Below are 27,515 nucleotides of genomic sequence, written 5' to 3'. Positions count from 1 at the left end.
ATGCCCTACGTGCAGCGGGTGGCGAGGCCGCAGCAGCCGGCGCTGCCGCGCGACGCGCGGGGCACCCACAGCTCGGGGCAGGACTATGAGGCGCTGCGGCGCGAGTGCCGCCGCCGCGGGGTGCTCTTCGAGGACCCCGACTTCCCCGCCACCAGCGCCTCGCTCTTCTTCAGCCAGCAGCCRCACGTCCCCTTCGTCTGGAAGAGGCCTGGGGTGAGTACGCTGCTCTTCCCAGCGTCGGATGTAAATGTCCTTCTTTTCCGATTATATCGAAATATCTCACTTATATAGTATGCACGTATGTGAATATACACCTACCAACCACTTCTAATCATCTCTCTCAGACTTTTTTTTTTTTTTTTTTGCCAAACAAAAGCAAAGGTAAGATGGAAATAACGGTGCATGCAAGGAGATTATGGTAAAACATATAATAAGGAGGTTATAAGCATTTTAAAACAAGTGCTGTTAATGTGGGCAACTGCTAACTAAAAGTAAAATATCATCAAAGTATTTAAGGTCAGAAACTCTCATGCTCCCTTGCTTGCCTACATCGTGAAGTGCACTCAGAGATTATGAACACATGCCTTGGTTACTGAGCCATTCAGCAGTAGCCRAAGGCCTGATGAGTATCTTTTAATGCACCTTGCATAACCATCATTAACAACACCATGGTAGCCTGAAGTTTCATTAGTCACATGCTCTTCGATCACTAAACCAATATCTCTGCARCTTCCTTCTCTCCATTTAACTCTATACCTAGCAGTCACAGAAAATCCACTGTCACGTTTCATTTCCTTGTTAATCATTAAGACATTTCTTCTCTTCTTCATGGTCTGAAATCTTCTCCTTTAACAGAAAACTTTCCTTTACCCATAACAATAGCAAGAAAGGAAAATAATGAAAGAATAGTCTTAATAATGGCTTTAAAATTCAGGTTAGTGTGCAGCTCTAGGCCATAGTGCCTGATCATTAGTGTAGTGCCACTACAGACTGGAGCTACTGTTGGACAGATTTCATCCGAGGAAATAGGAGACACCTCACACTGCATGATCCAGCAGCAGCAAGTCCTGTCCTCTGGCCCCTGCAAGGGTCCACAATGCCAGCTCATTGAGAACAGYTTTGCTTTGGCCAGATGGCAGGGGCTGGTTTGCCTTTATTTCCAGCTGAGGATTCACTTTTAGCTCTAGGACGTGGCCAGCAGCAGCTGAGAGCTCCCGTGATGCTGTCTGTGGTACCAGAGCAGTGGTTTGTCTGTTGTACTTGCTGTGCAGTACTGTTTGGGCACAGTACTGTACCTGCAGTACAGTACTRGCTGTACTTCCCAGTTTGGGATCTTTGTAACGGGATCTTTTCTGTAACAAAATTAAGGCCATTTAAGATATAAGGCATATTAAATAAGGCCACTTAAACAGCCTCCACCACAATCTTTCTTAGGTCTCCATGTACCTACTCTACAAATGTGTGTCAGAGACCCAGGGGATGCGATTTGTTTTCATCTRAGTCAAAAGAAACAGCTTCAGTGTAGTAGGAAGAGAGTTATAATTCACCTCCTTTTGCCTCTCCAATATGAGAATTACACCTTCCTGCTTCTGGGCAATTTCCTTATGTGGACAAATGCCTTGAATTACTGGGTTGTGTGTATGAATGCAAGATTTAGTTATGGGTTTTGTCCTTTAACATGCTGAAAACACCAATACACATTATTTTACCATCCAGTCTGGAAATCTCTTTAATATTATTTTTGCAACATACATTCAAAAATTGTAGAGCTTCGTCTTCTTTTGTGTATCAGGGAACATTGAACAGGTCCATTCAAAATCCTCTAAATTCTTTTTATTGAATTTTTTATTATTGTTTGCTTTATACATTGGAGATTTAAAGCACTTTTCCATATACTGTCTGTAGAGCTGTGCAATAAGCTGTTTCCTAGATCTCCAGAGGAACAAGAAGGAGGGGAAATGAGCTGTGCTGACACGCAGCAATCTGCCCAGGAGAAGTTTTGGTGTTTCCATGTTTCTGTATCCTCTCAGTGAGAAAAACAAAACAAAGTCTTTAATCTGTCTGCAAAATCAGACTMCAGGTGCAGCATCTGAAGGCAAAGCCATGATCAAATTGGGTATTTTCTGATGCTTGAACCCCCCATCCCTGTGAGTGAGAGCTGCCAGTATAAACAGCACCCACTTGCCCAAGTGTGCACTTGCAGCTGGCTGCTCTCAGGAGAACGGAGGTGCTTTGAGCACCGTGCAGGGAAGAAACCAAAGGCTCACCTTAAAGACAGCAACTGTTTAAAGCAGCAGCACAACCTTCTGCATTCGCCTTGGAGGGGTGGCAGGGTGTCCCCAACCACAGCAGGGTCTTCTCTGATCTTCTCATTGGTGGCCAGCGATAGGACAAGGGGAAATGGGCATAAGCTGRAGCACRGGAAGTTCCATCTCCAGGTGAGGAGGAACTTCTTTACTGTGAGGGTGACAGAGCAGTGGAACAGGCTGCCCAGGGAGGYTGTGGAGTCTCCTTCTCTGGAGGCCTTCAAAACCTGCCTGGATGCCGCCCTGTGCCACATGCTCTGGGTGTGCCTGCTTGAGCAGGAAGGTTGGACTAGATGATCTCTAGAGGTCCCTTCCAACCTTGAATATTCTGTGATTCCGTGATTCTGTGAGGGTGCACATGGCCATGCTGACACAGGCACACACGGGCGGCACGCTGCATGCGCTGCGTGAGCTACAGCCAAGGCCCTGGGAGTGCAGAGACCTGGAGTCGTGTTCCTTGCTGGAGCGCAGAGATRTTTGGTCCGATGGAGAGCATTGCTTGCACACAGGAGCACTAGTCCCAGAGGATAGTGCCAGATACAGAGGGTTGGCAGATGCTCCATTTGGGCTGCCTTTAGGGTACACAGAAAGCCTGGGTGAATGTTACTGAACTGGCTTCAAAAAAATTTGCGGTTGATCAGCTTAGTCAGCTTTCCCTGGTGTTTCTTGGGAATTGCTATATAAAGAGCTCGCCATGAGAATTATGTTCCCCTGGAGCTAAAATAAAACATGTTATCAAAGCTCGGCTGCTTTATCAGCTGCTGTTAGATTGATGTCTGAGCGCAGCGAGCTGTGCTTTCTATCGTTCATGTGCCAGCTACACATGACTGAGTGTGTTTAACAAGCAGGAGGGCCAGGCAGGGAGGAGGTGCTGCCCAGTGTCCCTTCGCTCCGTGCCGTGGGGACYGGGCGCCGCGGTGCCTCCTCCCCTGCGCGCCGGGAGCAATGCGGCCAGGGCACTGCCTCATGCCACCTCCTTCCCAGCTCCTTTCCCCCTGCATACACACCCATCCACATACATTAATGGTTCTATATCTATCTATCTCTATTAGATGTGAGCGTGTGTATGTTGTGAGGGTGACAGGCAGGGGGTTSCTCAGGACGGCTGTCTGTAGGTGAGATTAATGACAGAACACACCTAACTCGTCCCTTTGCTCAGTGGGATGCACTCTGTATTTGGGTTAATAGACATCTGCCAGCTATGTCATACCTGGGTAAACTCCTGTGCAAAGTGATATTGCACGGGTCGTTTCCATCCTAGTCACAGCACTCCAGCAAGGATTCAATAGAAATTTAGACCTGCCATKCTCTGGGTTTTATAGGAGAGCCCTTAAACAGCAGGGCTGACAAACATGTGCAGATTTTTCCCTAGAAAAATAATATACCTGCCTTCAGTAGTAGTTTGCAAATTTACCCATCTCCCCTTTTGCTTGCCCAGTCCACAGGAGGCTCTTTAACTACCCAGCCCTCCTGAAGACTTGCAGCCATTTGGAGGAACACCCTGTTCGGCCCAAGCTGCCCAATGGAGGAGCAGCCTTCCTGGGCCAAGCTCACCTGGGCCAAGCTCACCCACGAACACAATCAGGTGTGGCAAGTGTGCTCATGTAAACAGGGAGTGACTGACTTGGCACCATTCGCTACCATGTTGGTCATCCCTTCTGGCTACTTCATGGGGAGTGGACAATTTCTCTAACATGTCCTAAACAGGCATGAGGAAAGCAAGAGCTGACACTTCTTCTCCTGGCTCACTGGCAAATACTTGTGCTTTACCCCTCCTGCAGGCAGGCACAGCATGGTCTATGTATGCTGCTGCTGCTGCTCCACAGCAACTGTGGTTGCCAAAAAATCCTTTGTTTAAAGATTTATGGACAGCCATGGGGGCCTGTGGCAAAATATGTGTATTTAGTAAAATAAATATGTGTAGCACATATTTAGTAGCTCTGCTGAACCCTCAAGCATGACACCTTCAAACAGCCACCCTGCTTGCACACTAGAGACATTGTCTACTTTGCTACCAATAGTGGCCCATTGCCATCCACAAAACCTTGGCAAAGCAGTCTGTGTCCTGACACACCAAAATATCAGGCTGCTTCATTTGTTTGGGGGCAGACGGGCTTTACTGACCAGCATGAGACTCGAAATACCTGTAGAGAATTGAACCTGAGGGGAGCTCCCCAGCGATGAAACATGATTAAAGAACAGCAGGACTGGTTTATCTGGGACAGTGTCACAGCCTCAGCAGCGAAGCAGTGGCCAGTAGCAAATTCTTCAGGAATCAGCACTGTAAATTAAGCAAGATTATCAACAGCCTACCCCAATCGTCTAACAGAGCAGAATGCTGTAAACCAAAAATAACTTGATTTTTTTTCTAAGAAATTGCAGTGGTTAAAAGAGGGAGCAGGCTCTTTTTCTTTCTTTTTCCCCGTTTAATTTCTTTTTTGTTTTCTTTTTGTTTTTCTTTGAAAATGCACCCATAACAAGCTGCTTCTGCTTACATAAAATAGCTTTGTGCAGTAGGATCTGCCATAGGGTATCAGCTTCAACTGATTAAATAAAAGCATATTCCTCTAGCAACATACTGGGTGGCCTTTTTTTTTTCTATTGAGATCAATCTGGTCAATTAAATTTATAGCCATAGGAAAGAGGAGAAGAAAGACACATTTAGTGGTTTACCAATGTAATTTTCCTATCCAGCTGTGGTACTTGTAATTGAATTAAGAGAGTCAAATGAATGTTTGCAAAACAGCTTTAATGCCACCATGATCACATATCTCAGTCCCTCTGATCTCTGTGCACACAAGGGTGGATAGAGCCAAATCCTACTAAAGGCTCTCTTGACCCTATAGAGCAAACACGGCTGGAGTCCACCTTTTTTGTTTGCTTGCCTGGGGAGGAAATAGTCCCATGCTTGTCAGTCACTGTATGTTCTATGTATTACACATATGTAAATAAAAGCCTTAAACTGTTCTTAAAGGACAATTGCCAGATTTAGCTTTTCCAGGCTGTGGGGAAAAACAAATACCTCTTAACCAGGATGGTATCCTAATTTCAGGATTCTGGACCAGGATGCACTAGGATATTGTAACAATTGCCTGGAGGTGAATAAAGAGTGTCAGGCTTTCATTAGCTGCCAGCTAATTGGGCAAAAAATGAGGGTATCTGATTCTTTAATTGCTCTACACTATAATTAATTAGCAAGGCCTCCCCACCTCATTTGCATGGTGGCTACAGAGCTGCGGGATAGCACATTTCATGTGGTGCTCACAGTGCTGCACACCTGGGTCAGACTGCAGCGTGCTTCCTGGCAGGCTTTACATCCTCTCCACGTCTCTCTGCAGGACATTGTCAAAGATCCCAAGTTTGTCCTTGGAGGAGCCACAAGAACTGACATCTGTCAAGGGGATCTTGGTGAGTCAATGTCCAGGCGGAGGCGGTGGTGCCTACCCTGGAGCAGGAATATTGTCATGAGTGTTGAGCAGATGTTGTCTCTTTGGGGCTGCTAGTAGTAGTGAAGCAGAGGCACCCTTGAGCTCACAGCATCCACTGTTTGCCTGTGGGTGACACATCCCACCTGTGCCATGGATCATACTGGGGCACTGGGAGCCAAGGCTGATGAAAGATCCCTGCTTAAAGGGGAAAAAAAATGTTTCTTCCATCTTCTCAATTTGCAGGTGACTGCTGGCTGTTAGCAGCCATTGCTTCTCTCACACTAAATGAAAAAGCATTGTCAAGAGTGGTGCCACTCGATCAAAATTTTGGGCCAGATTATGCTGGAATATTTCACTTCCAGGTAAGACAAACATCTACGACAGCACAAGACACACTTCTGGGCACTCGGTCATTACATGTCATGGTCCGTTTTGTGGTGGGAGCAGCCATTGAAAAAGGTGGGATCACTAAGCCARCTTTACTGCCTGCATTTTGGGGAGCAGCCTAGAGCACCGCCTTAGCCATCCACAGGCACACACTTAGCCACGTCTGCTTTGTGAAGAGGAGTATGGCTTTAGAAACCAGTTCACTTTTATTTTTTTTTGAGCTGTCAACCCCATTTAGGGTGAAGGGGCTTACAGGTAAATCAGGAGTCAGACTGGGGTCTGTAATGTCTGTTTGTCATAAAGATCACATAAAATGACCACTTGTTAGCAAGGACATGAGTGACATTATCCCAATCTGGAACTAAAATACAGCTGTACACAATCTGGGCCTTTTTCTTAAATGGAAAAGATTCACAGATTGTACTTCCTTCAGAACAGCCTCACACAGTGTAAGGGGATCTGATGACTGGCATATGCCTTCTAAGCAGCGTGATTGCAATTAGCTGCTGATTAAACGCGCTCAGACGTCAGTGTGCTAGCTCCAGGAAATGGCCCGCTGTCAGCCAGCTCATGCTCCGTCCTCTCTAAATAGTTTTGGCAGCACAACGAGTGGCTGGATGTCGTGGTTGACGACTGGTTGCCCACCTTCAACGGCCGCTTGGTTTTCCTGCACTCAGCTGAACACAATGAATTTTGGAGTGCCTTACTCGAGAAAGCCTATGCCAAGTAAGTCTGCTGTGCCACGCTCTACGTGCATTATTTACACAATTCACAGTTTCTAGGTAGCTTCTATCCCTTCCTCYTTTTTTTCTTCTGTATTTTCATTTGCTGCCACTCTGATCTGTAGGTGCTATGTCTGTCTCCTGCGAGTTGGTCCAGCTTCAGCACATTAGGAGGCACAACTAGTTGACTGCAATCGGAGCTGGATCAAAGCCTGAAACTTGGCCTTTGCGGCCCCACTAAGACCTCAATGATGGTTCTGGCTATCTCCTGATTTTTAACTGATGTGACAGGCAGTAAGCCAGCGATACTGTAATGATATCCCATCTTTGCCAACCTGGCAACTAGCATCAATGAAAGAAAACCCCAAGCTTTAGAGATATGGAGGAATGAATGAATTAAAAATGGAATTAGCATGGAAAGCAGTATGATCCCAATACTCCTCACCCCGGGTATGTTCTAGAGTGTGTCTGCTGACTTTAGTAACACTGCTGTAATTTTCTACCCACRTGAGAAAGCACCCAAGCAGAGTTGTCTTCTAATAGTTCAAAAGCAGGTCTCACGGTGTGAATATGTTTTCCAGGCTGAACGGCAGCTACGAGGCTCTGAAAGGCGGCAGCACAATAGAAGCCATGGAAGATTTCACTGGGGGAGTAGGAGAAATGTATGAGGTGAAAAGGGCTCCTGACAATTTCTATGAAATCCTRGAGAAAGCTCTGAAAAGATGCTCAATGGTGGGCTGCTCTATTGATGTAAGTAAGAAATGGGGGCTGTTTTGCTCTCAGTCTGGTTTGTAGTTCCTATATAAAAGAAAAAAAATTAAGGCTGGTTAAATTAATGACAAGTAAATGGACATGCACTAATCTCTTCAGATAATAGGTATGAAATAGATTTATAATACTAGCATAGTCCTTCAAACAATTGTTCAAAAGAAAAGAATCACATTCCAGCATGTGATGGCCATATTATTTAAGGCAATAATAATGTTAATGTGAGCACCTGGGGAGAGTCAACKTTATTTCCAGGCTTACTTGCTTACTCTGGGTCAGAATTAAAGTTGGCCATACCCTTGTGAGCATTTACTGTCTCCAGAGATAACAAAACTGACCTTCTTCTGGCCTGAATTCTGTAACTGCATCTACAGAGACTTGGGAAATTCAAAMCACTCTTCAGGAACTGTGTACTTATTTGGAGACAGAAACCAGGGCTTAGCGTTCATCCATTTCATCCCTCCAGATACTGGCATTTCCAGTTTTCCCACAGAAGAGGCTCCCAGTGGGTAGCAGCCATGTAAGTTTGTGCTGCTTCATCAGTGTGTCTAACCCCAGGCTAAAAGAAGCCACCTGTGCTGTAGACTTGCTGTGAAAGATGTCATGAGCCAAGGAAGCTGAAGTACACCAAGGAAGAAAGTCCCATTGCTGCTCCCAGTATGGCATCCTTGCTTGCAGGAGACCAAAGGAAAAATCCCATTGAGCACAAAAAGTTTCATATCCTGCCAGGTGCTTGCAGGAGAGGCAAATGAGGTTTGTAAACTTTCACTTGCTCTGCCCAGTAGCTGAATCATTGAACCATTTGACTTGGCAGAGCAAGACCTGTTGTCTCAAACCTTCAGCCTGCCCTATTGTGAGCAAAGCTTTTCAACAAGCTCGCTCTTTGCTTGAGACTCTGTCTTCAGCCTGGGGTTCAGTGTTCTCTGAACTGAGCTTCCCTCTCTCTCCCGATGGAGCTTTCTGCCTTGCAAGGGCTGTTTAMATATTCATTGAACTAGAGTGGGAGTGTGATACTCAGCTGGCTGATGGGACACTTCAGCTCAGTCACTGCTCCCACAATTGCCTCAAGTRCACTAAATGAGACCGTATCGACTCCTGACCTCAGTCTGAGAGCACCTTTCCCATCTCCTACCTGATACAAGCTTCGTTTGAATAAGAGTTTAGAGCAATAGCCCGGAAACGTGGATGATGTTGATGCAAAACCTCAGAGGCAGAGAAGGGATTTGAGCCCAGATGCTCCACATTATAGGTCTAATTCATATGGGTTTTGAATAAACTAAAGGTTTTTTTCCTCCGTAAATAGAAGATGCTGCAAAAAGCTCTAGGAAATTCCTTTTTGACAAAGGGAACCATTGCACCATCAATGTCTGCAACAAGGAGAAAGACCATTTCTCTGTTCACAGTACTGGATAGCTATTGGCCTGCCACCTAACACCCAGAAGGGGCCAGTCTCCTCCCAGGAAGACCTATTCACATTTTTCTTTCCCATTTCAGATCAGCAATGCTGCCGAGTCAGAAGCCAAAACCCGCTTTGGGCTGATTAAGGGCCATGCTTACTCCGTGACTGGCATTGATGAGGTACRTCTGCGCTGTCCCCTGTCACCAGCACACAGCAAGAAGAGGTGTGGGCAAAGACAAGGGACGTTCCTCTGACCTCAGGAGATGGGAGGTGACATCTTGGGGAACCGTATCTCAGCACAGGTTTCAGCTCCCCAAAGGACTGTAAGCATAGTGGCTTCTCCAGCTTGCCAGAGCTGAAGCTTCTCCAGCTTCTTGCCAGAGCTGAAGCAAGTGTCCAAGCAATGGAACAGGTTTTCTGCTTCCCCTTGTGCAGAAGGCACCAGCACAGCTGCTGCTGAGTGGTCTCATGGCCTGTGAGGAGTCCTCCTGCACCAAATTACCTTCCATCCTTCCTTTCATATCTCTTTTTGCCCAGTCTGTGCACGCTGCAGAAGACTTGCTCCCTAGGTAGTGGCACTCACAACTTCCTCATTTCCTCTTTCTCCAGGTCAGCTATYGGGGACAGAAAGTGCGGCTTATAAGAATAAGGAATCCCTGGGGTGAGATGGAGTGGAACGGCCCTTGGAGCGACAAGTGCGTGCTTTCTACCATACCTGCTTTCTGGGTGGTGCACTCRTATTGCAAAGGCTAAAACCACGTGCTGGCCTGCATCTAGTTTTCTTCAGCCACATTTATATTCCAGAAAATTCAATGAAGAGCTTGCACATGCTTAGCAGGGTTACTGACATCCTAGCATGTCACCCCCAATATTTTCAAAACAGCTCAGSTAAAGAGACTGTCAAGGTGGTTTAGCCACCCCAAATATAGAATTCGCAAAATAAAAATATAAATGGGAAAAATATTWCTGAGACATTCCTCACTGGGAAAAATTATATCTGGAGAGTTCTTGGAGGTTTATCTTTTGCAAGTCTTTCACCATAGTATCTATAACACAACCTCCATACATCTTCCTACTACAGGTAAGCTGGAAACTGATGCTGTATTAGCCATTCTGAGTAGTTTATGAACCTCCAGTTGCCTTTACTCTGGGTTTGTAAATATATCACTTAGTCCTTTTGGGTTATAGATGACGATTACCTGAGCCCATATTGCTACACAGTACCCTACAAAGTTGTGGAAAGATGCAAAAATAAAACAGGATTGCTCTGAAAACCAATCTGTTTTTACTACACAGCTAAAGGAAATGCAAACACTGCAAAAAAACAAACAAACAAAAAAAACTTGTATGTTGTTAAAAGTGATAAATTTTCCTTTCAAATATAGAGTTTTCCCTTACATTTTCCCATATACACATGGCTTTCTTTTGTTTCACTTGCTTCTTCTGAGTTTTGCTTGATTTACACAGATGCAGAAGAGAGCAGCTGTAACCTTACCAGCTCTTTAGAACTGCTGAGACATCTGGTCATCCATAGCACTCATTTGAATGTCCCTTTCCTTAGCATGATTCAAAAATAAGTATTTCTGCATCAGCTATGATAGTTTGTAATGTTAAAAAAGTAAAAAATGAGGATAATTGGCATATACAACTAGAGATGATCTCCAAATATGGAGAGGTTAAGATAAGGACAGGCATCTGGCAATTTGGGCTGTTCATCCAAAGTGCTGTATCTGCAAAGTGCTGCTCTCACTCTGTATGTGGGAGGCTTGCTGGAGCAAAAGGTGCCAGCACGAAGCTCTGTCAAGGCAGAGCAGATTTCAGGTAAATATAGAAACCCATATAAACATTTTGTGATGGTTKCTGGAATTAAAAATCTCACACAAGGTACCAGGTATTCATTTTTTTCATATCATACTGGAAAWTTAGTAGTGTGATTTCCCACATTTCCAAAAAGCCTCTACAAAGCTTTTGTTCATTGTGAACCCAGCTACAACTAGGCTGTATGAAAGRAGGGAAGTATGGAAAGAAGGGAAATGTATGAAAAGAAGGGAAAGGCTTTACTGGGAACCCACATTATTTAGCAGCTCTCTCTGTACATGGCAAGGAGCCTGTTTGGTTCCCATTGAYTACATTTTGGAGAGGCTCCTAGCCCTAAATTAATGACAAACCTCAAAGCAGAKATGGTGTTATAAATGGAAAACAGATTTAAGGCAGAGTAAGACTTACCAAAGCCTTGAGATTGATCGATAACAGTATATCGGCTATTMCATATGGCAGCAGTCTCAGCTCTGAGTGCAGGGAACATCACAGATGGGTGGTCCTGGAACACAGTCCAGACTGGAGGCCCAATTCTGCTTCCATCTGCATCCATAGTATTTCTCTCACCTTGTGAAGTGACWGCAGGGTCCAGAGACACCCCTAAAGTCATCCATGTCTGTATCTGCTGCTCAAGATAAACACATCTGAAAGATGGACAGGTTGCTGATGTTATTGCCAAATCTGCAGGTCTGAGCCAAGGGAAACTGATGCCGTTTACCCCAGTAAAGCTCTGTTTTTCCTCCTGCAGTTCTGCGGAGTGGCGCTCAGTCAGCGTGTCTGAGCAGAAACGCTTATCGCAGACGGCACTGCATGATGGAGAGTTCTGGTAAGGCWCTTTTGAAGTGTGTGACTTCTGTCAGCGATCAAGGTGTAAGTAAGTGGCCAAAACAGGAGATTGGGGTGAAACCTGCGAGTGAGGAAATGCTCAGTTTCACCCAAAGAGATGGCAGGTAGAWATCCTTTGTTTTTCTGTGTGTCTCATCCATGTGCATGCTTATTTAATAACAGAAAGTAATRAAAAAGTCAGTTTAGGTAATGGCATGAGCAGATTTCCCCCACGAATGTAGCACCCTTTAGATCCTTATCATGAGCACAGGCCGGCTCCAGAGCCCAGGAAGGAGGATTGTACTATATTACATTGCCTGTGAAATGCCTTCATCTCTGCTSTAAAGTGGGCTGAGAGGGTTGATATTAGTCATATGCTGTTAAGGAAGGGAGTGCTTAGAAGCAATTCTACTTCTCTTACAGAAAGTAAGAGAAAATAAGGATATGTGTGAAATGATGGAAGAATTTAAGAGCAGATCAAAAGAAATTAAAAAAAACCTCAACATGGTGAAAATTGCTCTAGAAGTGCAGTGTTCTTCATGCCAAATTCATGATCTCAGACAACAGATGGATGACTTGCACATAATACCCCTTTACATAAACCATGTTGTGCAATACAGGCACATTTTCTGGGGCCAGATGCTTATTTCTTTTACGCAGAGGTAAATTTGGAGAAGTATTCAATGAGGCTATTCCAGAACAATGCATAAGATAAAGCAAAGTTCACCTGCAGGCCTAATATATGTTCCTAAAAGGTGATCTGAGAGAGATGATGCAGCACATAAGGTCACAATAAAAAGTTATCCTAGACTTTCACAGTTCCAAAAGGAATTTGGTTAGATCACTCTAAATATAGCATATTTTGGATTATTTTCTATTGATATCCTTAAAGCATGACAATATAGTGAACATATAGGCACGCAAGTAGGAATTATATGAACAAAGAAATTTATGCAAAGAGTCATCTGACTGAGAGAATAGGCTGCTAGCTAAGTGAGCCCTTAAACACCAAGAAAAATGAATGAGGTTGAGTATGCTCAACCCAATATTGGCCTTCTTAGAGCATCTGTCAGTTCACAAATATTCTGAGCAGAAACAAAAGCCATTCAGACTGAAATTTTCCCTGAAGCAAAAGTGGACAGGAACAAAAGTGGACAGAAGATATGAAATGCTTCCAAAACCAGTCTGGCAAGTTTGATACCAGTGAAACCATCCACCCAGTCCATCAGAATTACTTTCTTCATGCCTTTTGACTTCTGTGTATTTCTCTAAGGAGTGTTTGCCCTTCTAAGGCAAACKTTGATGCACTCACCTTCAGGTTTATGTGAACAATGAATGCTATGTGTCTGTAAAGATATTTAAATAGTCAGCTGAGGAAAGAGCAACCCAGCCACTTCTCTTTTGCTTCCCATTTGCCCCTATAATGGTGCTTGTTGATACGGTTTAGCTGAGGGAATGGAGAAAGTCCTCTGTTCCTACTTCTGCAGACATGACCTTCAGCTGATCACATCACTCTTGGTGGTGGCTTGGCTTGCCTTCTGGAAAACTGAGGCCATCTTGGTGAGGTGCTTCGAAGCRTGGTGCTAAAAAAAGTGAGAAGCAGACCAGTAATTACCTCTTTGAGAGTTCAGAATATGTTCTTCATGACAGACATTATATTTTGGCTTTGCAGGAACATCAGGCACAAAAGGGCTTTTCTCCATGCTGGCTGTAACTAGTTCCTACTGAAGTAGACCTGCAAGTAAGCTTTACCATCAGGGAACTCAGCAAGTATTCTCTTTGCAGGTCGGTTTTTAATGTTACCTGGAAGCCGAAAGGCAGCCCAGGAAACCTGCCATGCATTATCTCATGTACAGTTAACAGCCCTGCAAATGCTTTTTAGACTTATGGCTCCAGCTTTTCTGCAGTGTGTATGCTAAGCAATGATTGTTTCTCCGATACAGGCTCATTTATTTAGATAACAAAGAAGAAAGGAGAGAACAAATACTCCTGCTTATTCTCATGTCTTGTGTTTGGCTCCATCCTAAGCAGAACAGAAATGCTAGGAGGAAGCGTAGTTTAGATGGGAAAATCTGATCAAAATGGGACATATAAAGCAAAACAAATGTCATATCATCAGAATGGCTTCAGTTGATGAGGAATTGCAGCACAGCTATGGAAGAGTACAAAGCATAAGGCAGTCAAGATGTGAAACATGATCTGATAAGAACTTTTCCCGTTTTTTCTTTGGGATTTTGAGGAGTGAACAAAATCTTCATGGTAATATGCTCAAGTCTTGCCTCTGACCTCTGACCTGAGTTATTTGCTCCCAAGATATCTGGGTTCTCTATTAGCAATACTTAAAGTCAGTCTTGTCACGAGCGTGCTTCCCCCATGCAGGAAGGAAGCATCCTGCTGTTAGCAAAGAATTATGTTTCTCACTCACTGTAGTCCTTTCCCTGTGAAAGCAGGGTCTCAGAGCCTCCYCTTGCTAGTACCACTGCAGATCCAGAGGAGCCCAAGGGGAGTCAGAACAGTTGTTTTACATCTCCATCAGCAGTAAGAAGGAGCCAAATTGGATCCATGAAGTGCAAGACTACTTCATCAGTCTGACAGCGTGTTGCCAAAGAGCCCAAGATTGCCTCGTGTGGCCAGGAAATTGAGCCAATTAACAACCAGTTTTTTTAGGCTACCCCTGCTGCAGTGCACTGAGCATGAAAGTGAGAATTAGCTGTGCCTGTGGCATGCAGAGCTTGCTATGTTGACATAGATAATAAGGAAGAGAACTGATGCAGAGAGCAAATTCTGCTGTTTCTTTCCACACTGAAAACAAGTTGTAAAACAACCCTTAGAACATGTGAATTCAAGCCATGACTGACCTCTATTCCATATGCAGCAGTAAATGGAACTCACTGCGCCCAGTGAGATATACTGAGAGGAACTGGTTCCTGTCTGCCTCTACTCCACGTACACGTGGTGTCCACTGCTCCAGTTTTTGAATGCAGCATCTACTGGGGCATCAGGGCAGCTACAGAAGCTCATGTTAGGGAGGAGATCAGTATCTCTCCATTATTTTTAGAAGTGTCTATCTTATCTTTCAAGGCTGAGCTGAAGTCACTGCTCACCTCTGGGAATATCTGTTGGGGCATGCTTTTGCTAGGACAAGGCCCCAAGTACCCATGARGGAGTGTAGGGTAAGCATTTGAGCAAAGGCTCAAGTTTGACTTTCCCCACAGCGCACCCACACCAGTTGTATCAGGACCCAGGTAATCATCAGCATGTGTCCCTTGAAGTGCCGTCATGTGGCCAGCACTGGGCACCCAATTGATTTATAGGTATATGTGGAACTTGAAGAAATTTCTGCCATCTCCTGGTCGGGTCTCCTCTCAGGCAATATGGATGCAGCCATTAAGCCTGGCATCTGTGAGCTTGGAGGATGATATTGGTGAAACAACTCTTCCCACAGCAGGTTTTACTGCAATTGTACAGATCTGCATGTACTGGTGAACTGGCCCAGGGATAACTTCTCCTGGGGATCCTTTGCTGAAGCGAAGGAGTGCCAGTCCCTTCCTTTGTCTTTCACTCAGGATGAATTTTGAAGATTTTAAAGTGCATTTTGATAAAGTTGAGATCTGCAACCTCACTCCGGATGCCCTGGAAGACAACACTCCCCACAAATGGGAGGTGACCGTCCACCAGGGAAGCTGGGTCCGGGGATCCACTGCCGGAGGATGCAGAAATTTTCTAGGTAAATAGACAACGATTTGAAAATGAAAAGCAGGCACAGAAGTCCTTATCCACCTGAAGCCTTCTCTCCCATTACCCCTTAGCCAGAAGCATGGGTGAAGGACAGGGCTGCTGAATCTTGCCCAGTAGGAAGCAGCCCAAGGGATAAATCTTCATATTTGAGATGTTAGGGAAAAGAACTTCTTTCTTTACTCTCAAATTCATTGAATCCAATTTGTCTCTCACTTATACTTGAATGAGCAGGAATAACTCCAAATAAGTCACTTGCTTAAACTCCAGCAGTCAGTGTAAAATGAGACAAAAATCAAGCTCAGCCAGCCTGCTTATGTGGCTCCAAACCAGCATTGTGGATCTGAACTGGTCAGCARCTGGTACTATGGTACCTCACTATAGCTGTATATTTAAAAAAAAAAATCCCGTTTGACAACCTTACTTAAACCACAGTAACTTAATAAAGTATCAAGACAAAAATCTTCTCTATACTTGGCTCCATTAAGGACTTTGGGATTTGGCTTATTTTCTGGAGTGCTGAATGGAAAAAAGTGTGACAGCTAATAGAAAAAATAAATTGAACAGAAGTATGGCAACTAATGGAAAGCATAAATTGAACAAAATCTCAGCTTCGTTCTTCTATTGTTAGCTAGCTATTGTCCTTTTGGTCTTCCTTTTTTTTTCCTAGCAATAGTAGTAGCAATGGTATTGTTATTATTCCAAGGCAAGCAACTGTCTGGTGTTCCTTACGTTGGCAGATACTTTCTGGACAAATCCACAAATCAAACTGCATTTGACAGAGAAAGACGAGGGGCAAGATGGGTGCACATTCATAGCAGCTCTGATGCAAAAGGATCGCCGTAGACTCAGAAGGTCGGGCGCTGACATGCTCTCCATCGGCTACTCTATCTACGAGGTATTGCCTTGCTCTCGCAGCGCAGCAGCCGCGCTAGCGGTATTGCCCTCTCCCTCCGGATTCCCACCCCAGCCTGTCATAATGTGTTTTTAGGGCCCTTGCTCTTAAAAAAATCTTCTCCGCTGTATCCAGCATCAGGGAGAAGTGTGACTTGGTTTGGATGGACTCTTGTCTGAGGAGGATTTGTCCCTATGGGGATATAGTTTCTTTGGACACTTTCCCCCCCAGCCCCTTGCTCTGTCCACCCCTGTCTGGTTCCTTGAGAGGGAATTCTTCTAAGGCTGAAGAAGCCTCTGAAGAGACTTCTTCTGAGCCTCTGTGGGCACCAAACCAATGGGTGCCTGTCCACGTGTGCAGTGAGCCCGTTCTCTAACCAGAGCAGCCCTGTGTGGGGAGAAGACCTCCTTGCTGAATCTCCATGGTGGGTTTCCTTGCCTGGCAGCAAGAGCTAAGTGGCTGGCAACTCATGGGCAGGAGGCAAGGGTCCTAGGGACGGGCTTGTGCCGCACCGAGCTCGGCTTGGTGGCTGTGGAAGGACAAGGAAAGTGGCTACGGGCACCGTGGCCCTGGTGATGCTCCCTGTGATTCCCCCCAGAGCCCCAGCGGAGCCGGACACCTGAACAAGGAGTTCTTCAGGTACCACCCCTCCAAGGCCAGGAGCAAAACCTACATTAACCTGAGGGAAGTATCCGAACGCTTCAAGCTGCCACCCGGCGACTATGTTCTTATCCCTACCACCTTCGAGCCGCACAAAGAAGCCGATTTCTGCCTGAGGATTTTCTCRGAGAAGAAGGCCCTCACCGAGTAAGTCAATCCCAGGCCCGTAGCTCTTGCCCAGAGCCCTGGTATGGGAAGCTCCTGGTGTGTATTTTGTCTCCCCAGGATTTTTATTTACTTGTTCACTCCTAGGGAGAAACATGTGAAAAGTGCTTTCGGGCTGCTTAACTTAGGCTGAGCTGAGTCAAGAGTTACAGGTCCCAATCCCTTCAAAGTAGTTGGAAAAATCTGTCTGCGAATGCAGTTTGCCCATTTTTGCTGAATGCAATCTTTTTTTATTCTTTTCTTCTTTTTCTTTTTTTGTGGAACAGAGGTTAGGAGGGCAGAGAATAAGGCTTGCCGTGGTGAATCTGCTGGGAGCTTAACAAGGAGGAATTGTTGCCTTATATTGTTCAGTGAGCTGCAAATGCAGCACTGTTCCCCTTTGTTTCCTCTCAAAGTTTGTCCAAATAATGATTTAATGCAAAAAAATGGCTACTGAAAAATAACTGTGTACCTAATGAACAAAGAATGAATTCTAATCTTTAGCATACAATAGGTACAGATATTGTTCCCTCCTTGAGTCCTGCTTAAAGTCTGTCCTAAGAGCTTATATCAGGATTTAAATAATACAAAAATCTGACTATCTGCATAAAAATGAATTTTATCTAAACTTAACTTGTTCAGAAAAAAAAAATGTGGTATCATCTTTTACCTCTGGAAGATGTAATGTATGAACTTGTTTTTTCCCACCCTGAGCAGGTATTGAACATCTTTAAACACTGAATAAGGCTTTTCTTTTCTCCAGGGATCTGGATGAAAATGTTGCCATTGATCTCCCTGAGGTAGGTCTACAGAGCTAAAATAGCAAGAGGACAGCTCAGCAGGCRCCAGCACACACTGCTTTTACTGTGTTTGGCTTAAACGCATTCATTTCAGGGGAACATTACACAATTGCCAGCTTTGTGTATCTGACTGAAACATTCAGTTCTGCAGAATATGGTAGAAGAGCTGGAGCAATCAAAATCTTAACGATAAAATGCTTCTGTGTCTGCCTCAATGCCGTTACAATCAGACAGCAGGAAAAGCTGGTAACAGCCACAGGTCGGCTGAAGGTGTGTCTGCTAGCACTGGTGAGGCATATGGCCATTCGTGCCTTCAAAAACTCTGCTTCCTGTGGAAAGAAAAAAAAAAACAGAAACAAAAAAGAAGCAGAGAATTTCCACAGACCTACCCTTATTTAGCAGACAAACTTACCAAACCCACAGAATGCTCGGGAGGAGAAGGTTGGTGCCTGCATGTATCTAGCAAAATGATTCGATTACTTTTGCTTCTGAACGGTCTGATCTGCCTGCTGAGCACTAATTACAGCTGACTCTGAGTCAGCTTCTGTATAACTGTGCCCCTGCAAATAATCTGTTGGTTGTGGTGTGATTTCCCTTGGAAATAAGCTAAGCCAAGATCTCACGCGTTCCTCTTCATTAAAACGTTTCTCCAAGCACCAACTAGCAAATACACATTTCTGCTTCTTGGGCTTCAGGGGCATGTTCAGTAGCAAATTACATCTTTTAATCTACCTCCGTATTGCTAAGGGGCTGCATCTAAATACAAGGAGTAGGAATTGGTGTACATGTGTATGCCAAAAAATAAATATAAGGGACAGGGCAATRTCTACACGGCCACCCTAGCTAAAACAATAGCCCGATGCTATTGCAGCTCCCTCCTCATTGACRTAGGCTGATGCTTTGGCTTTACACCGCAGTGACAGGGCTGAGGATCTCATCTGGCAGCTGCCAATAGCTCATGTGCTCTGTCCCCTGGCCCCAGCTGAATGAAGGAGCTTCCAGCCATGGGATAGCTTTGGGCTGATATGCAGACATGCCACCACCACTGGCTRCTGGCCACCAAGATGGGCAATTGATCGCCAGTGTTGCAGCTGGAAAGAGCTCAAAAGAGCTGGGGTAATGGCCCAGTGGATAGAAGGGCCTGGGAAGTCAGGGTGTGCATGCTCAGTTTTGAGAYAGCTAAACTTCTCTACTGTGAGGGTGACAGAGCCCTGGCACAGGCTGCCCAGGGAGGTTGTGGAGTCTCCTTCTCTGGAGGTTTTCATAACCTGTGCCACGTGCTCTAGGGGTCCCTGCAGAGATGTTGGACTAGATGATCTCTAGAGGTCAACCTTAATCATTCTCTGATTCTGTGAATAGCACACTGAGTAATCACTCACACAAAGGAGCGAGGATGAGATTCCTCTAAGGCAACTTAGATTTTTGGGAGACTCCAGACCTGCACCTGAAGTGCAGCAAAGTTCAGGAGCATGTACTCCTATTTCAAGAGGTACCATGATCCCTCCACCCAAGGAGGGGCTGTGTGTAGGAGAAATGTTATGTTTTGTGATTCTGGTAATGTCTTCTTGTGGTTGATCTTGCAGCCTCCAAACCCAACACCAAGCTCAGAAGAAACAGAAGAAGAGAAGCAGTTCCGGGCATTATTTGAACAGATTTCAGGAGAAGTGAGTGCAAATCCCAGAAAATCCTCAGGACTTGTGGCTCACAGAAACATGTGAAAAGTGGGGACAGACTTGTGTGCCCTCCCAGGGCTAGGCAAAATGAAAATCCCATGTTTCCTTGGGCAGCACACTTAGTTGCAGTGTATTGTTTAGACACCAGATGTCACCATGAGATAYGTCTAGATGGAGAAGGTGCAGTCCTTGGTTGGCGAAAAGGAGGTCCCAAGTTAGAAGTCAAGTTCTTGAGGGARCCCATCTGGTTCCGTGCACCTGCAGTCTGTTTTCCTTTGAATCAGTGTTTTTTCTTTGAGAGGTCTTTCAGACATCCTTACCCAGTGCAGCAAAGGTATTTTGCCACCTTTGCCACCTTTTTGGCAAAATAAAGTCTGCTCTGAGTTTTGTGTCATTCCCTTTCCCTGAAGAACAGATGCAGGATGTTTGTGGTTTCCAAGATCTTTGGGTATGTCTGATTCCAGAAACACTCAAGTAACCAATGCTGCTTTTTTTTTTTTTTTTTTTTTTTTTTTTTTTAAACTTTAGGACCTGGAGATAACTGCAGAAGAACTCCAATATATTCTGAATACCATACTAAAAAAAAGTAAGTTCTGTCAATATCTGTACTTGTTCAGTGATATGCAGCTAAGAAACTTTTTAAAAGTTAGAATTAAATCCACATGCAAATGGGAAAATAAAGGCTCTGTCGCCAGGCTTGTTTAGTGTCCTGTAGCCAGCAGCAGACCTGGGCCTTAATCTACCTATTAGTTTGCATTATCCCCAACATGATCCATGTCAGCTCAGTGAGGCCAGGACCCCATTGCCCTGTTGCTGTGGTCTGGAGAGACAAACACTGGGCTGAGGCTTGCAACCACTTGGACAAGATTTCTGACTCTGATAGGAGCTCTTTATAAGACTAGAAGGTCTCTCTGAACCTCCTCTTCTCATTTACAAAACAAGAACAGCATTTCTCTTCACGTCTTCAGTAAATATCTCCCATCTGGAATTTCTCTGTAGCATGAGCTGTCTTCCTTTTCCAGGGTAAGGGTTCTCCAGCAGTGAGGTCTCAGGGCCAGCTAGATCTGCTATCATTATGTCTGCTTAAGAAAAGTTATTTTGTATTAGGAGATTAGAGAGASCATGTTTGCCCAATGACTTCTTTCTTACTCTTGTCCTTTTTCAGTAAAGAACATCAAATTCAAGAATTTGAGTCTTGTGTCATGCCGCAACATCATTTCTCTTACGGATGTATCCTTTCAAATATGTGTTTATGAGGGTAAATGGATACCGAATACAACTGTCCATAGCATTATCTGTCCTAAATAATGCTGATGGATGTGCTTATGTCATGAAGGTGCACTGTCCACAGGACAAAAAAATATGCCAAAGTTGTAATCTAATTTTTATTTTAGGAATTTAGGGTTAGAAGTCTTAAGCAGAGAAAATCTTCCTCCACAGTTTTCAGAGAGAGATATTTTAATGCTGAGCATGTGTAAAAGTTGTTCTCTTTACCTATAATACAGAATTTTCAAGCTATGGCTTACTTGAGAAGAGTCTGTAGGAGATAATACAGAAAAATCTGTTGTCTGGAGGGTTAAATTCACCAGACAGAGAGCTATACCTCACTGGAAAAAAATATATGGGTCAGAAAATGAAGGATCAGAAGAATGCTGAAAATTATTGATATTAAAAATGTGGGTATTTTGGCATCCAAACTATAAGCCAGACTATCTAATCTTTCAGCAGGATYCTGGAGATCCAGGAAGTAGATATGAGAGTGAGATATGTCTGTCCAAATATAGAGATTTATGGTGTAGGCGTCTACATCTAAGCTAGCTTTCTAGACTCCCTTTGTAGACAGGGAAAAGGATGGTGTAATTGTGCTTGTTCTGGAAGTGTCTCACTATGGGGGATGCTAAATGACTGCTCAGACATCAGGTGAAATGAATCACAGCCCTGGTATTTTCCCACCATATTTTTCCTTTACCACAATCTAACTTTTATCCCTTTTGAATTTTTGAATTCCCTTAGTGCGGCTTCTCCTTAGGTAGAGCAAGTCAGTTATCACATGTACATAATGCCAAACAGGGTACTAGTCCTAAATTTCTACTCCCCTCTAGAGATTAAGCTTCCTGAGGAAACTGGTCCATGCTCAGATTTCATCCATACATGGTATTGACACAGAGCCAGGATCTGCCATTGACTCAGAAGCATGGCAGTAGTCCTAGGTTCAGTCTTTAGGATAAAGCCGAATGGTTTCCATGGTTTACAATGCCTTCAAGCAAATCTCTGTGCAGTTTGGAAGAAATATGGGAGACATTTCTTCAYCTGCTTTGGAAGCACGGGGAATGCTGACGCAACCGTACCATGCTGAACACAGCAAAACGGCATGAATGCAACCCCATGGCAAAACTGGTAGACTCTCCCCAGTGTTACATATTGCATAATTCCCTGAATGAGATTAGGCTCTTCAGGAGGAATGACCATGATGCAGGAAAAAAAAAAWWAAAAAACAAAATTTGCAGAGATGCTTTCACTCTGCTGTCTGGCCAAGGTTTTTGGACCTCTCCCATTAAAAGGATAGACTGTCTGCAGGACTGATAATGTCCTTGGGATCTGGGGAGGCCCTCAGTAGTGCCCTCAGCAGCGTTATCAGTTTAGGTGCTTAAATAATGGCAGGCATTATCTAGGTCCCACTTGGAAAATTTTGGCTGAGCTAGTGCCCATCTGAGCAAGGGCTTTGTCTTCTAAAGTAAGGTGGAAAGTGAAAAATGGTCACACTGGACCCTTTAGTTACACAGCGATTGAGCTCTGCTTGGAGGATGTCAATAACTCAGTAAAATAAATATTAAGGTAAAATAAATATTAAGGTAACATTGGAGGCACAGGGAAATCCAGGCAGATCTAGACTCTGCTTCTCAGAACTGCTCTATAGGCATTTTTTTCAGATCATAAGGACCAGATTTTACCAACCTTGCTGTCTGTGCCCCATTAATTATTGATTGAGCCCCCGTGGTAGAGCCTGATCTCTAGCTAACAATACTGAACAGTGCCATAGCTGACTAACTCCTTTGAGTACAGTTACRTTTTTTTTTAATCAGGTAATTGAAGTCTCGGAATCATTTATAGCCCATTTACAATCAAAGCTGTTCTTGCCTTAGAACAACCTGTCTTTCTTAGCCCGTGGCACCGCGCTGCTCAGCCGCACCCTTGTGTCCCACCTCGTCCCACAAGCATCGCAGCGGCGGCCGTGGCTGKAACCGCTCGAGCCAGCGGCGCCGCATGAGAAATCCCAGGATCGGTTTCAGTGGCACCACCAGCTTTCGAGGCAGGATCATGTTATCTCTTTAGAGAAACAGCCCTGCTAAATGTGCTCAGAATTTGGTCCCTCGTGTTTTTTTTCCTTAACGCAGAGTACTAGTCCAGTGGCAATGGGAAATTGGAATTTGATGAGTTCAAAGTTTTCTGGGAAAGAATGAAGAAATGGATTGTAGGTGACATCATTGTTCACTGTATTTGCTTCTCTATTTTACTAGCTTTTTTTTTATTTTGCATAGTTTAATATCTACGTGCAGACAAAAACAGAGACAGAAGTGTTTGCAAACCACAAATTGTAATTAAAAACAAATGTTCCCAAAGTAAGGGCTTCTTTTGGATAGTCAAWGGCATTCTTAGCTTTCTGTGTTGCTAAGCCATAATGGTTTGCTGAACATAACAGAGATTTTCGTTTGGAATAAAGAATGCAATGGGCACTAATACGGAAGCCAATCAAAAYGAAACTTAAACCTTTTCCATTACTGTTGTTTTACAGATGGAGAAAGTGATGATTCATGACTAGCAGAAAACAATCATTTCATAAGTCACTACATTGCCATTATTGATCTCTCAAGAGTCAACAACACTGAAGTCTGGGAAAGTGTTTGTTCTAATTTTAAACACATTTCCCTGCCACTGTATTAGGCAGTAAAAATAAGCAAGCTTGCAGGATCAGGCCGGAGACCAAATATTCAAGAAAGGACATCATAATTGTTTCCTCATGGTGATTAGAAGTTATTATGAATTCATGCTTCAGGCAAGCATCTGAAATATGCAGCTCTCTGCTTCTTGTCTAGCCCATCAGAAAGCACAAATACTTGTCTAGGCACTAATTTTATACTCCCCCCACTTATCAAAAGAGGTACTGTATTTAACAAGGAGGCTTGAAAAATCCTTATTTCCTACAGGAAGATTTGCAGGTATAAAGACGGAACTTAACTGCATCTTAATAATTACTTAACGTTTAGGTCAAAATTTAAACCAGTTCTACCAGTTYGCTTGGTTGTACCATGATTTTTTACATTTTTTATAACTAGACTCAAGGGAGTAATGGCAATCTCAACTTCATGTTAAGCAATTTGTTTATAGCCTTCAGGGCTATAAACTTTGGGAAAAAAAATAACATGAGGAGATTGGCTCAAGAATGAGTATTTAGAAGATGAGTAAGAATGCATCTTTCCCAGATAAAATTACTTTTAAAAAACATGGATTTTTTATGAAGAGCAACTATTATTGAGTTCTTATGTTTGGCAGTACTTGTTTAAGTTTCACAACAACCTATTCAAATAACAAAGACAGTTGGAACCCAGATTTGCTCCTCAGTTGCAAAATCAGACTGGATCTAGACCAAAGTCTTGTCAGCTTTCTGAAATGCTTGTGCTACATATTTAAAGATAAACACCTTTCCTTTGTGTGCCATATCTCTATTCCCTTTCATATGCAAATCCTGAAATTTTGCTGTGCTCCTTTCATAACAGAATATCTTTCTTCAGTTTGACTTTGATAAATCTGGCTCCATGTCCTCATATGAGCTTCGCAGTGCTCTAAAAGCTGCAGGTGAGTCAAGCACTTTGTCTTATGTGGGGAGCTTGTYGGGCAGATCTGCTGTAGGTGAAGACAGCTGCAAGAAATTATGCTGGCTGAGTGCCTTTGGACAGGGAGGAGGACTAAGCTCCAGAAGGGCACCTAGAGTGGAAAGTTTTAGGTCTGGAGTTGGGCCATGGCCCCAAGCAAGGTCATGGCCCGAATGGAGAACACCAGCAGACAGTGCACTTTGACTAGGGCACCTTCAAAAAGAAGGGGTGATCCTGATACCTGGTCCTTGGGCTCTCTCACTCAGGAAATGGAATATTTTTCAGAAGAACTTTTGGAAGCCTCTCTRTGTGGGTCAACCCACAAAACAAACCACTTCAGAACTCATCTCCACTCAGGGGTCAGAGGCGCTATGAGCAGGCTTGTTTGTCATGAAGAGCAATTGGCGGGTTTGCTTCATCAAAGACTAATTTTGTTTGAGCTTTGCAGAAATTCTTACAGATTCTAAGGAGGTAGAATGGTCCCTCATACAACTGAAAATGCATGGACTGGAAATTGCAGCAATGCAGAATTTCTTGTTTGGAGTTCAGTATTCCTTGTCAGCTTAAAGGATTTTGCAGTTAGATCACTTTCTGGATGAGTGCATGCAGTAGAGTATCCTCCCATCAACTGTTTTTCAAGATTAGCTAGTAGAGATTTGCAGGTTTCTTCCTGGCAAATAAAGTTGCTCACTTTTCCTTTGTGTGCGTGTGTTGGGGAAGGCTACCAGCTCAACAACTACCTGCTGCAGCTGATTGTTCTCCGATACTCTGATGAACAGTTCCAGATTGAATTTGATGATTTTCTGAACTGCCTAATTCGTTTAGAGAATGCAAGTCGTGAGTATCTTCTTGCTCTGTAATTTCTTCCCATTCAAAAAAAAGTCTCTTTCAGTTGTTGTGGAGCATATTGCGTAATACTTCAGAACAAGGGTGTGTATTGAACAGCTAACAATGGGAGCTGTGTTTAGGATTAACTTTTAGGATAGTTCTTCTCTCATAAAGTGAAAAATGTTCTACTGCTAAACAGAAATTTTCCCCTTGTAAATAGAGCTTGCTTCACCAACTTTGTAGCTCCACATGTGAAGCTTGCTCATGTGTAGAATGCTTGCAAAGCCCATGTTACAGCCATTCTCATGGCTAACCTATCTGTGAAGCAGCTCTTAAAAGCCTTTGGCCAAATCTCACTTGCAAAAGAGTGGATGGGTTGTGCCTCTCAGTGGCCAAACCACCAAAGCACTCCCACACTGGAGTGGGTCTATCACTCACTCAGGTTTCCACTCCCATTTCCTCATCCCACCCCTGGYTCCTGCTGACCCTTTGGTCCCATGGTGCTGGCTGAGCATCTCTTCCCAGGCTCCATGCCCAGGCCCTCCAGCAGCACAGTGTGTGTGACTGAGAAGTGGGGCACCCTCTCCCTGGGATCCCACCCATGAGCATAATGGCCCATTGGGGCACTCAGACAAGGGAGTTCTTCCTTTCGTACAAGTGGAGAGAGCTTCCTTTTGGATCACCAAAGTTCCAGGATCAAATACAGCTTGTGCCTCACACAAGGATGTGCCTCATGCATGGACTTGTGCAGGGATCTCCAGCACCTTTTACATAACTTGTCCTGCTGAAGATGTGGCTCACTCTACCTCCACGCATCCTGTGCCTCATGCCATTCACGTGCAGGGTCTCTCTCTTTCCAGAGCAGAAATAGTAGAGATAGGTAAAATGACTGGATGAACTTTGAAGTGATCTTGAGTTGTTGCTCCAAACTCAAACCAAACTCAGCTCACGCTGTGAGGATCAAAAGCAACTTTCCTGAGCCATGTTTTAGTTTTGTTCTCTTCGCTTTCTTGTTCAATTTGCATTGGAGTAGAATTATAAAATTAACAAGATACAGAACTTAAACAAGATACATAAAGAAATGCAAATTGCTTGGCTTCTTTTCAGGGTATCGTCCAAATCTGAGTGTTTGGCACAGCCAGAACACCTACTGATAGTTAAGATCTGGGGTGAGACTCACAAAAATACCTAAGTCAATGAGGTATTTCCTCTAGTAAGGACTTATTTTTTCAGAGCAGCTACCACCACCAATCAGTCATAGGCGATCGGCCCTTGCTCTAGGTCTTTCCTTTCTTTGGCATGGCCACCTGTCCCTRCGGGATGGGAAGCTTGTGTATTGAATATGAATGAGATATATTTATAGCTCTGACATCTTGTTTTTCATTCCAGGAGTATTCCAGACACTAAGTGTGAAAAACAAGGAGTTCATTAACCTGAATATAAGTGAGGTATGAGCACAGCTTCATAATCACTAACAAAATGAAGGAGCTTGTCTAGAGCTTTCTCCTCTCTTAGGAACTAGAATATTTTTGCCTGACACTTCAGGTGAAATTCATGTCTATAAAAGGGCAGGGGGAATTTCCACTGATTTCTGCTGAGCTGTGATTTTACAGTGCACGTACTGATTACATCTCTTCTATGCTATTTCCTTCCTCTCTTGCCCTATTGCATATTCACAGCTTCCCACCACCTTTCTGGACTCCCTGCTCTTTCTTCCCCAGATCCCAGCTCACAAYAAGGGAACAAGGAAGCTGCAGTCTGGAACTGGACACCTTTTGCTCTCCCCGAATCACTGCTCAGCCTTGGCTTCTTATTTTCTTGTGCATCCTTTGTTGCCTTGTGGCTCTTGGGCTGTCTCTCATTTTACACTCTATTTGAAAGTTCCCTGGGGCCAGGCACAATGAATTCCCAAGCACAGCAAATGTAGGAGGCCATATGGGCTGCGGGAATGCAAATACAATCACCGCCACTTTGTCATCTGGTGCTTGCAGAGCTGTCTGCTCCTCCCAAAATGCAGGACTAAAGACTGAATAAATCCCGCTCGCATGATAGGAGAGGTCTCTACTTTCTGCTTCTCATCCTGACATGACATAAAAGTTTACACTTAGAGTTCCCCTTCTCTGTGTGGGTCAGCTTGAGGAAAGGCACTGCTTTTGAGCTCTTCTCTCTCATTTCGTTGGAAGTGGCTGAAATTATTTATTCTAACTTCGATCTCTGTTCTCATACTAGTTCATCAACCTGGCAATGAATATCTAA

At 44.1% G+C, this 27,515-nt stretch overlaps 1 protein-coding gene across 3 annotated transcripts; it reads left to right on the top strand.

Moving 5' to 3' along the window:
* On the top strand, positions 1 to 27,515 carry CAPN9 (calpain 9). 3 transcript variants are annotated; one of them, XM_026053372.1, is made up of 20 exons: positions 1 to 213; positions 5,645 to 5,714; positions 5,978 to 6,096; positions 6,714 to 6,847; positions 7,425 to 7,593; positions 9,106 to 9,189; positions 9,620 to 9,705; positions 11,577 to 11,654; positions 15,220 to 15,380; positions 16,129 to 16,286; positions 16,882 to 17,090; positions 17,851 to 17,887; positions 19,471 to 19,551; positions 20,089 to 20,146; positions 20,726 to 20,790; positions 22,964 to 23,032; positions 24,336 to 24,414; positions 25,152 to 25,268; positions 26,649 to 26,707; positions 27,489 to 27,515. In XM_026053372.1, the coding sequence occupies exons 1-20, from the start codon at positions 1 to 3 to the stop codon at positions 27,513 to 27,515; spliced, it is 2,073 nt and encodes a 690-aa protein (XP_025909157.1). The 3 variants fall into 3 exon arrangements, with proteins under 3 accessions (XP_025909157.1, XP_025909158.1, XP_025909160.1); XM_026053373.1 differs by lacking the exon at positions 11,577 to 11,654; XM_026053375.1 differs by lacking the exons at positions 5,645 to 5,714; positions 5,978 to 6,096.

The sequence above is a fragment of the Nothoprocta perdicaria genome, unplaced genomic scaffold (assembly GCF_003342845.1).
Source record: "Nothoprocta perdicaria isolate Ctin4 unplaced genomic scaffold, notPer1 scaffold_99, whole genome shotgun sequence".
Taxonomy (NCBI): domain Eukaryota; kingdom Metazoa; phylum Chordata; class Aves; order Tinamiformes; family Tinamidae; genus Nothoprocta; species Nothoprocta perdicaria.
The sequence above is the reverse complement of the archived record's forward strand: the minus strand, read 5'-3'. Positions and strand labels throughout refer to the sequence as shown.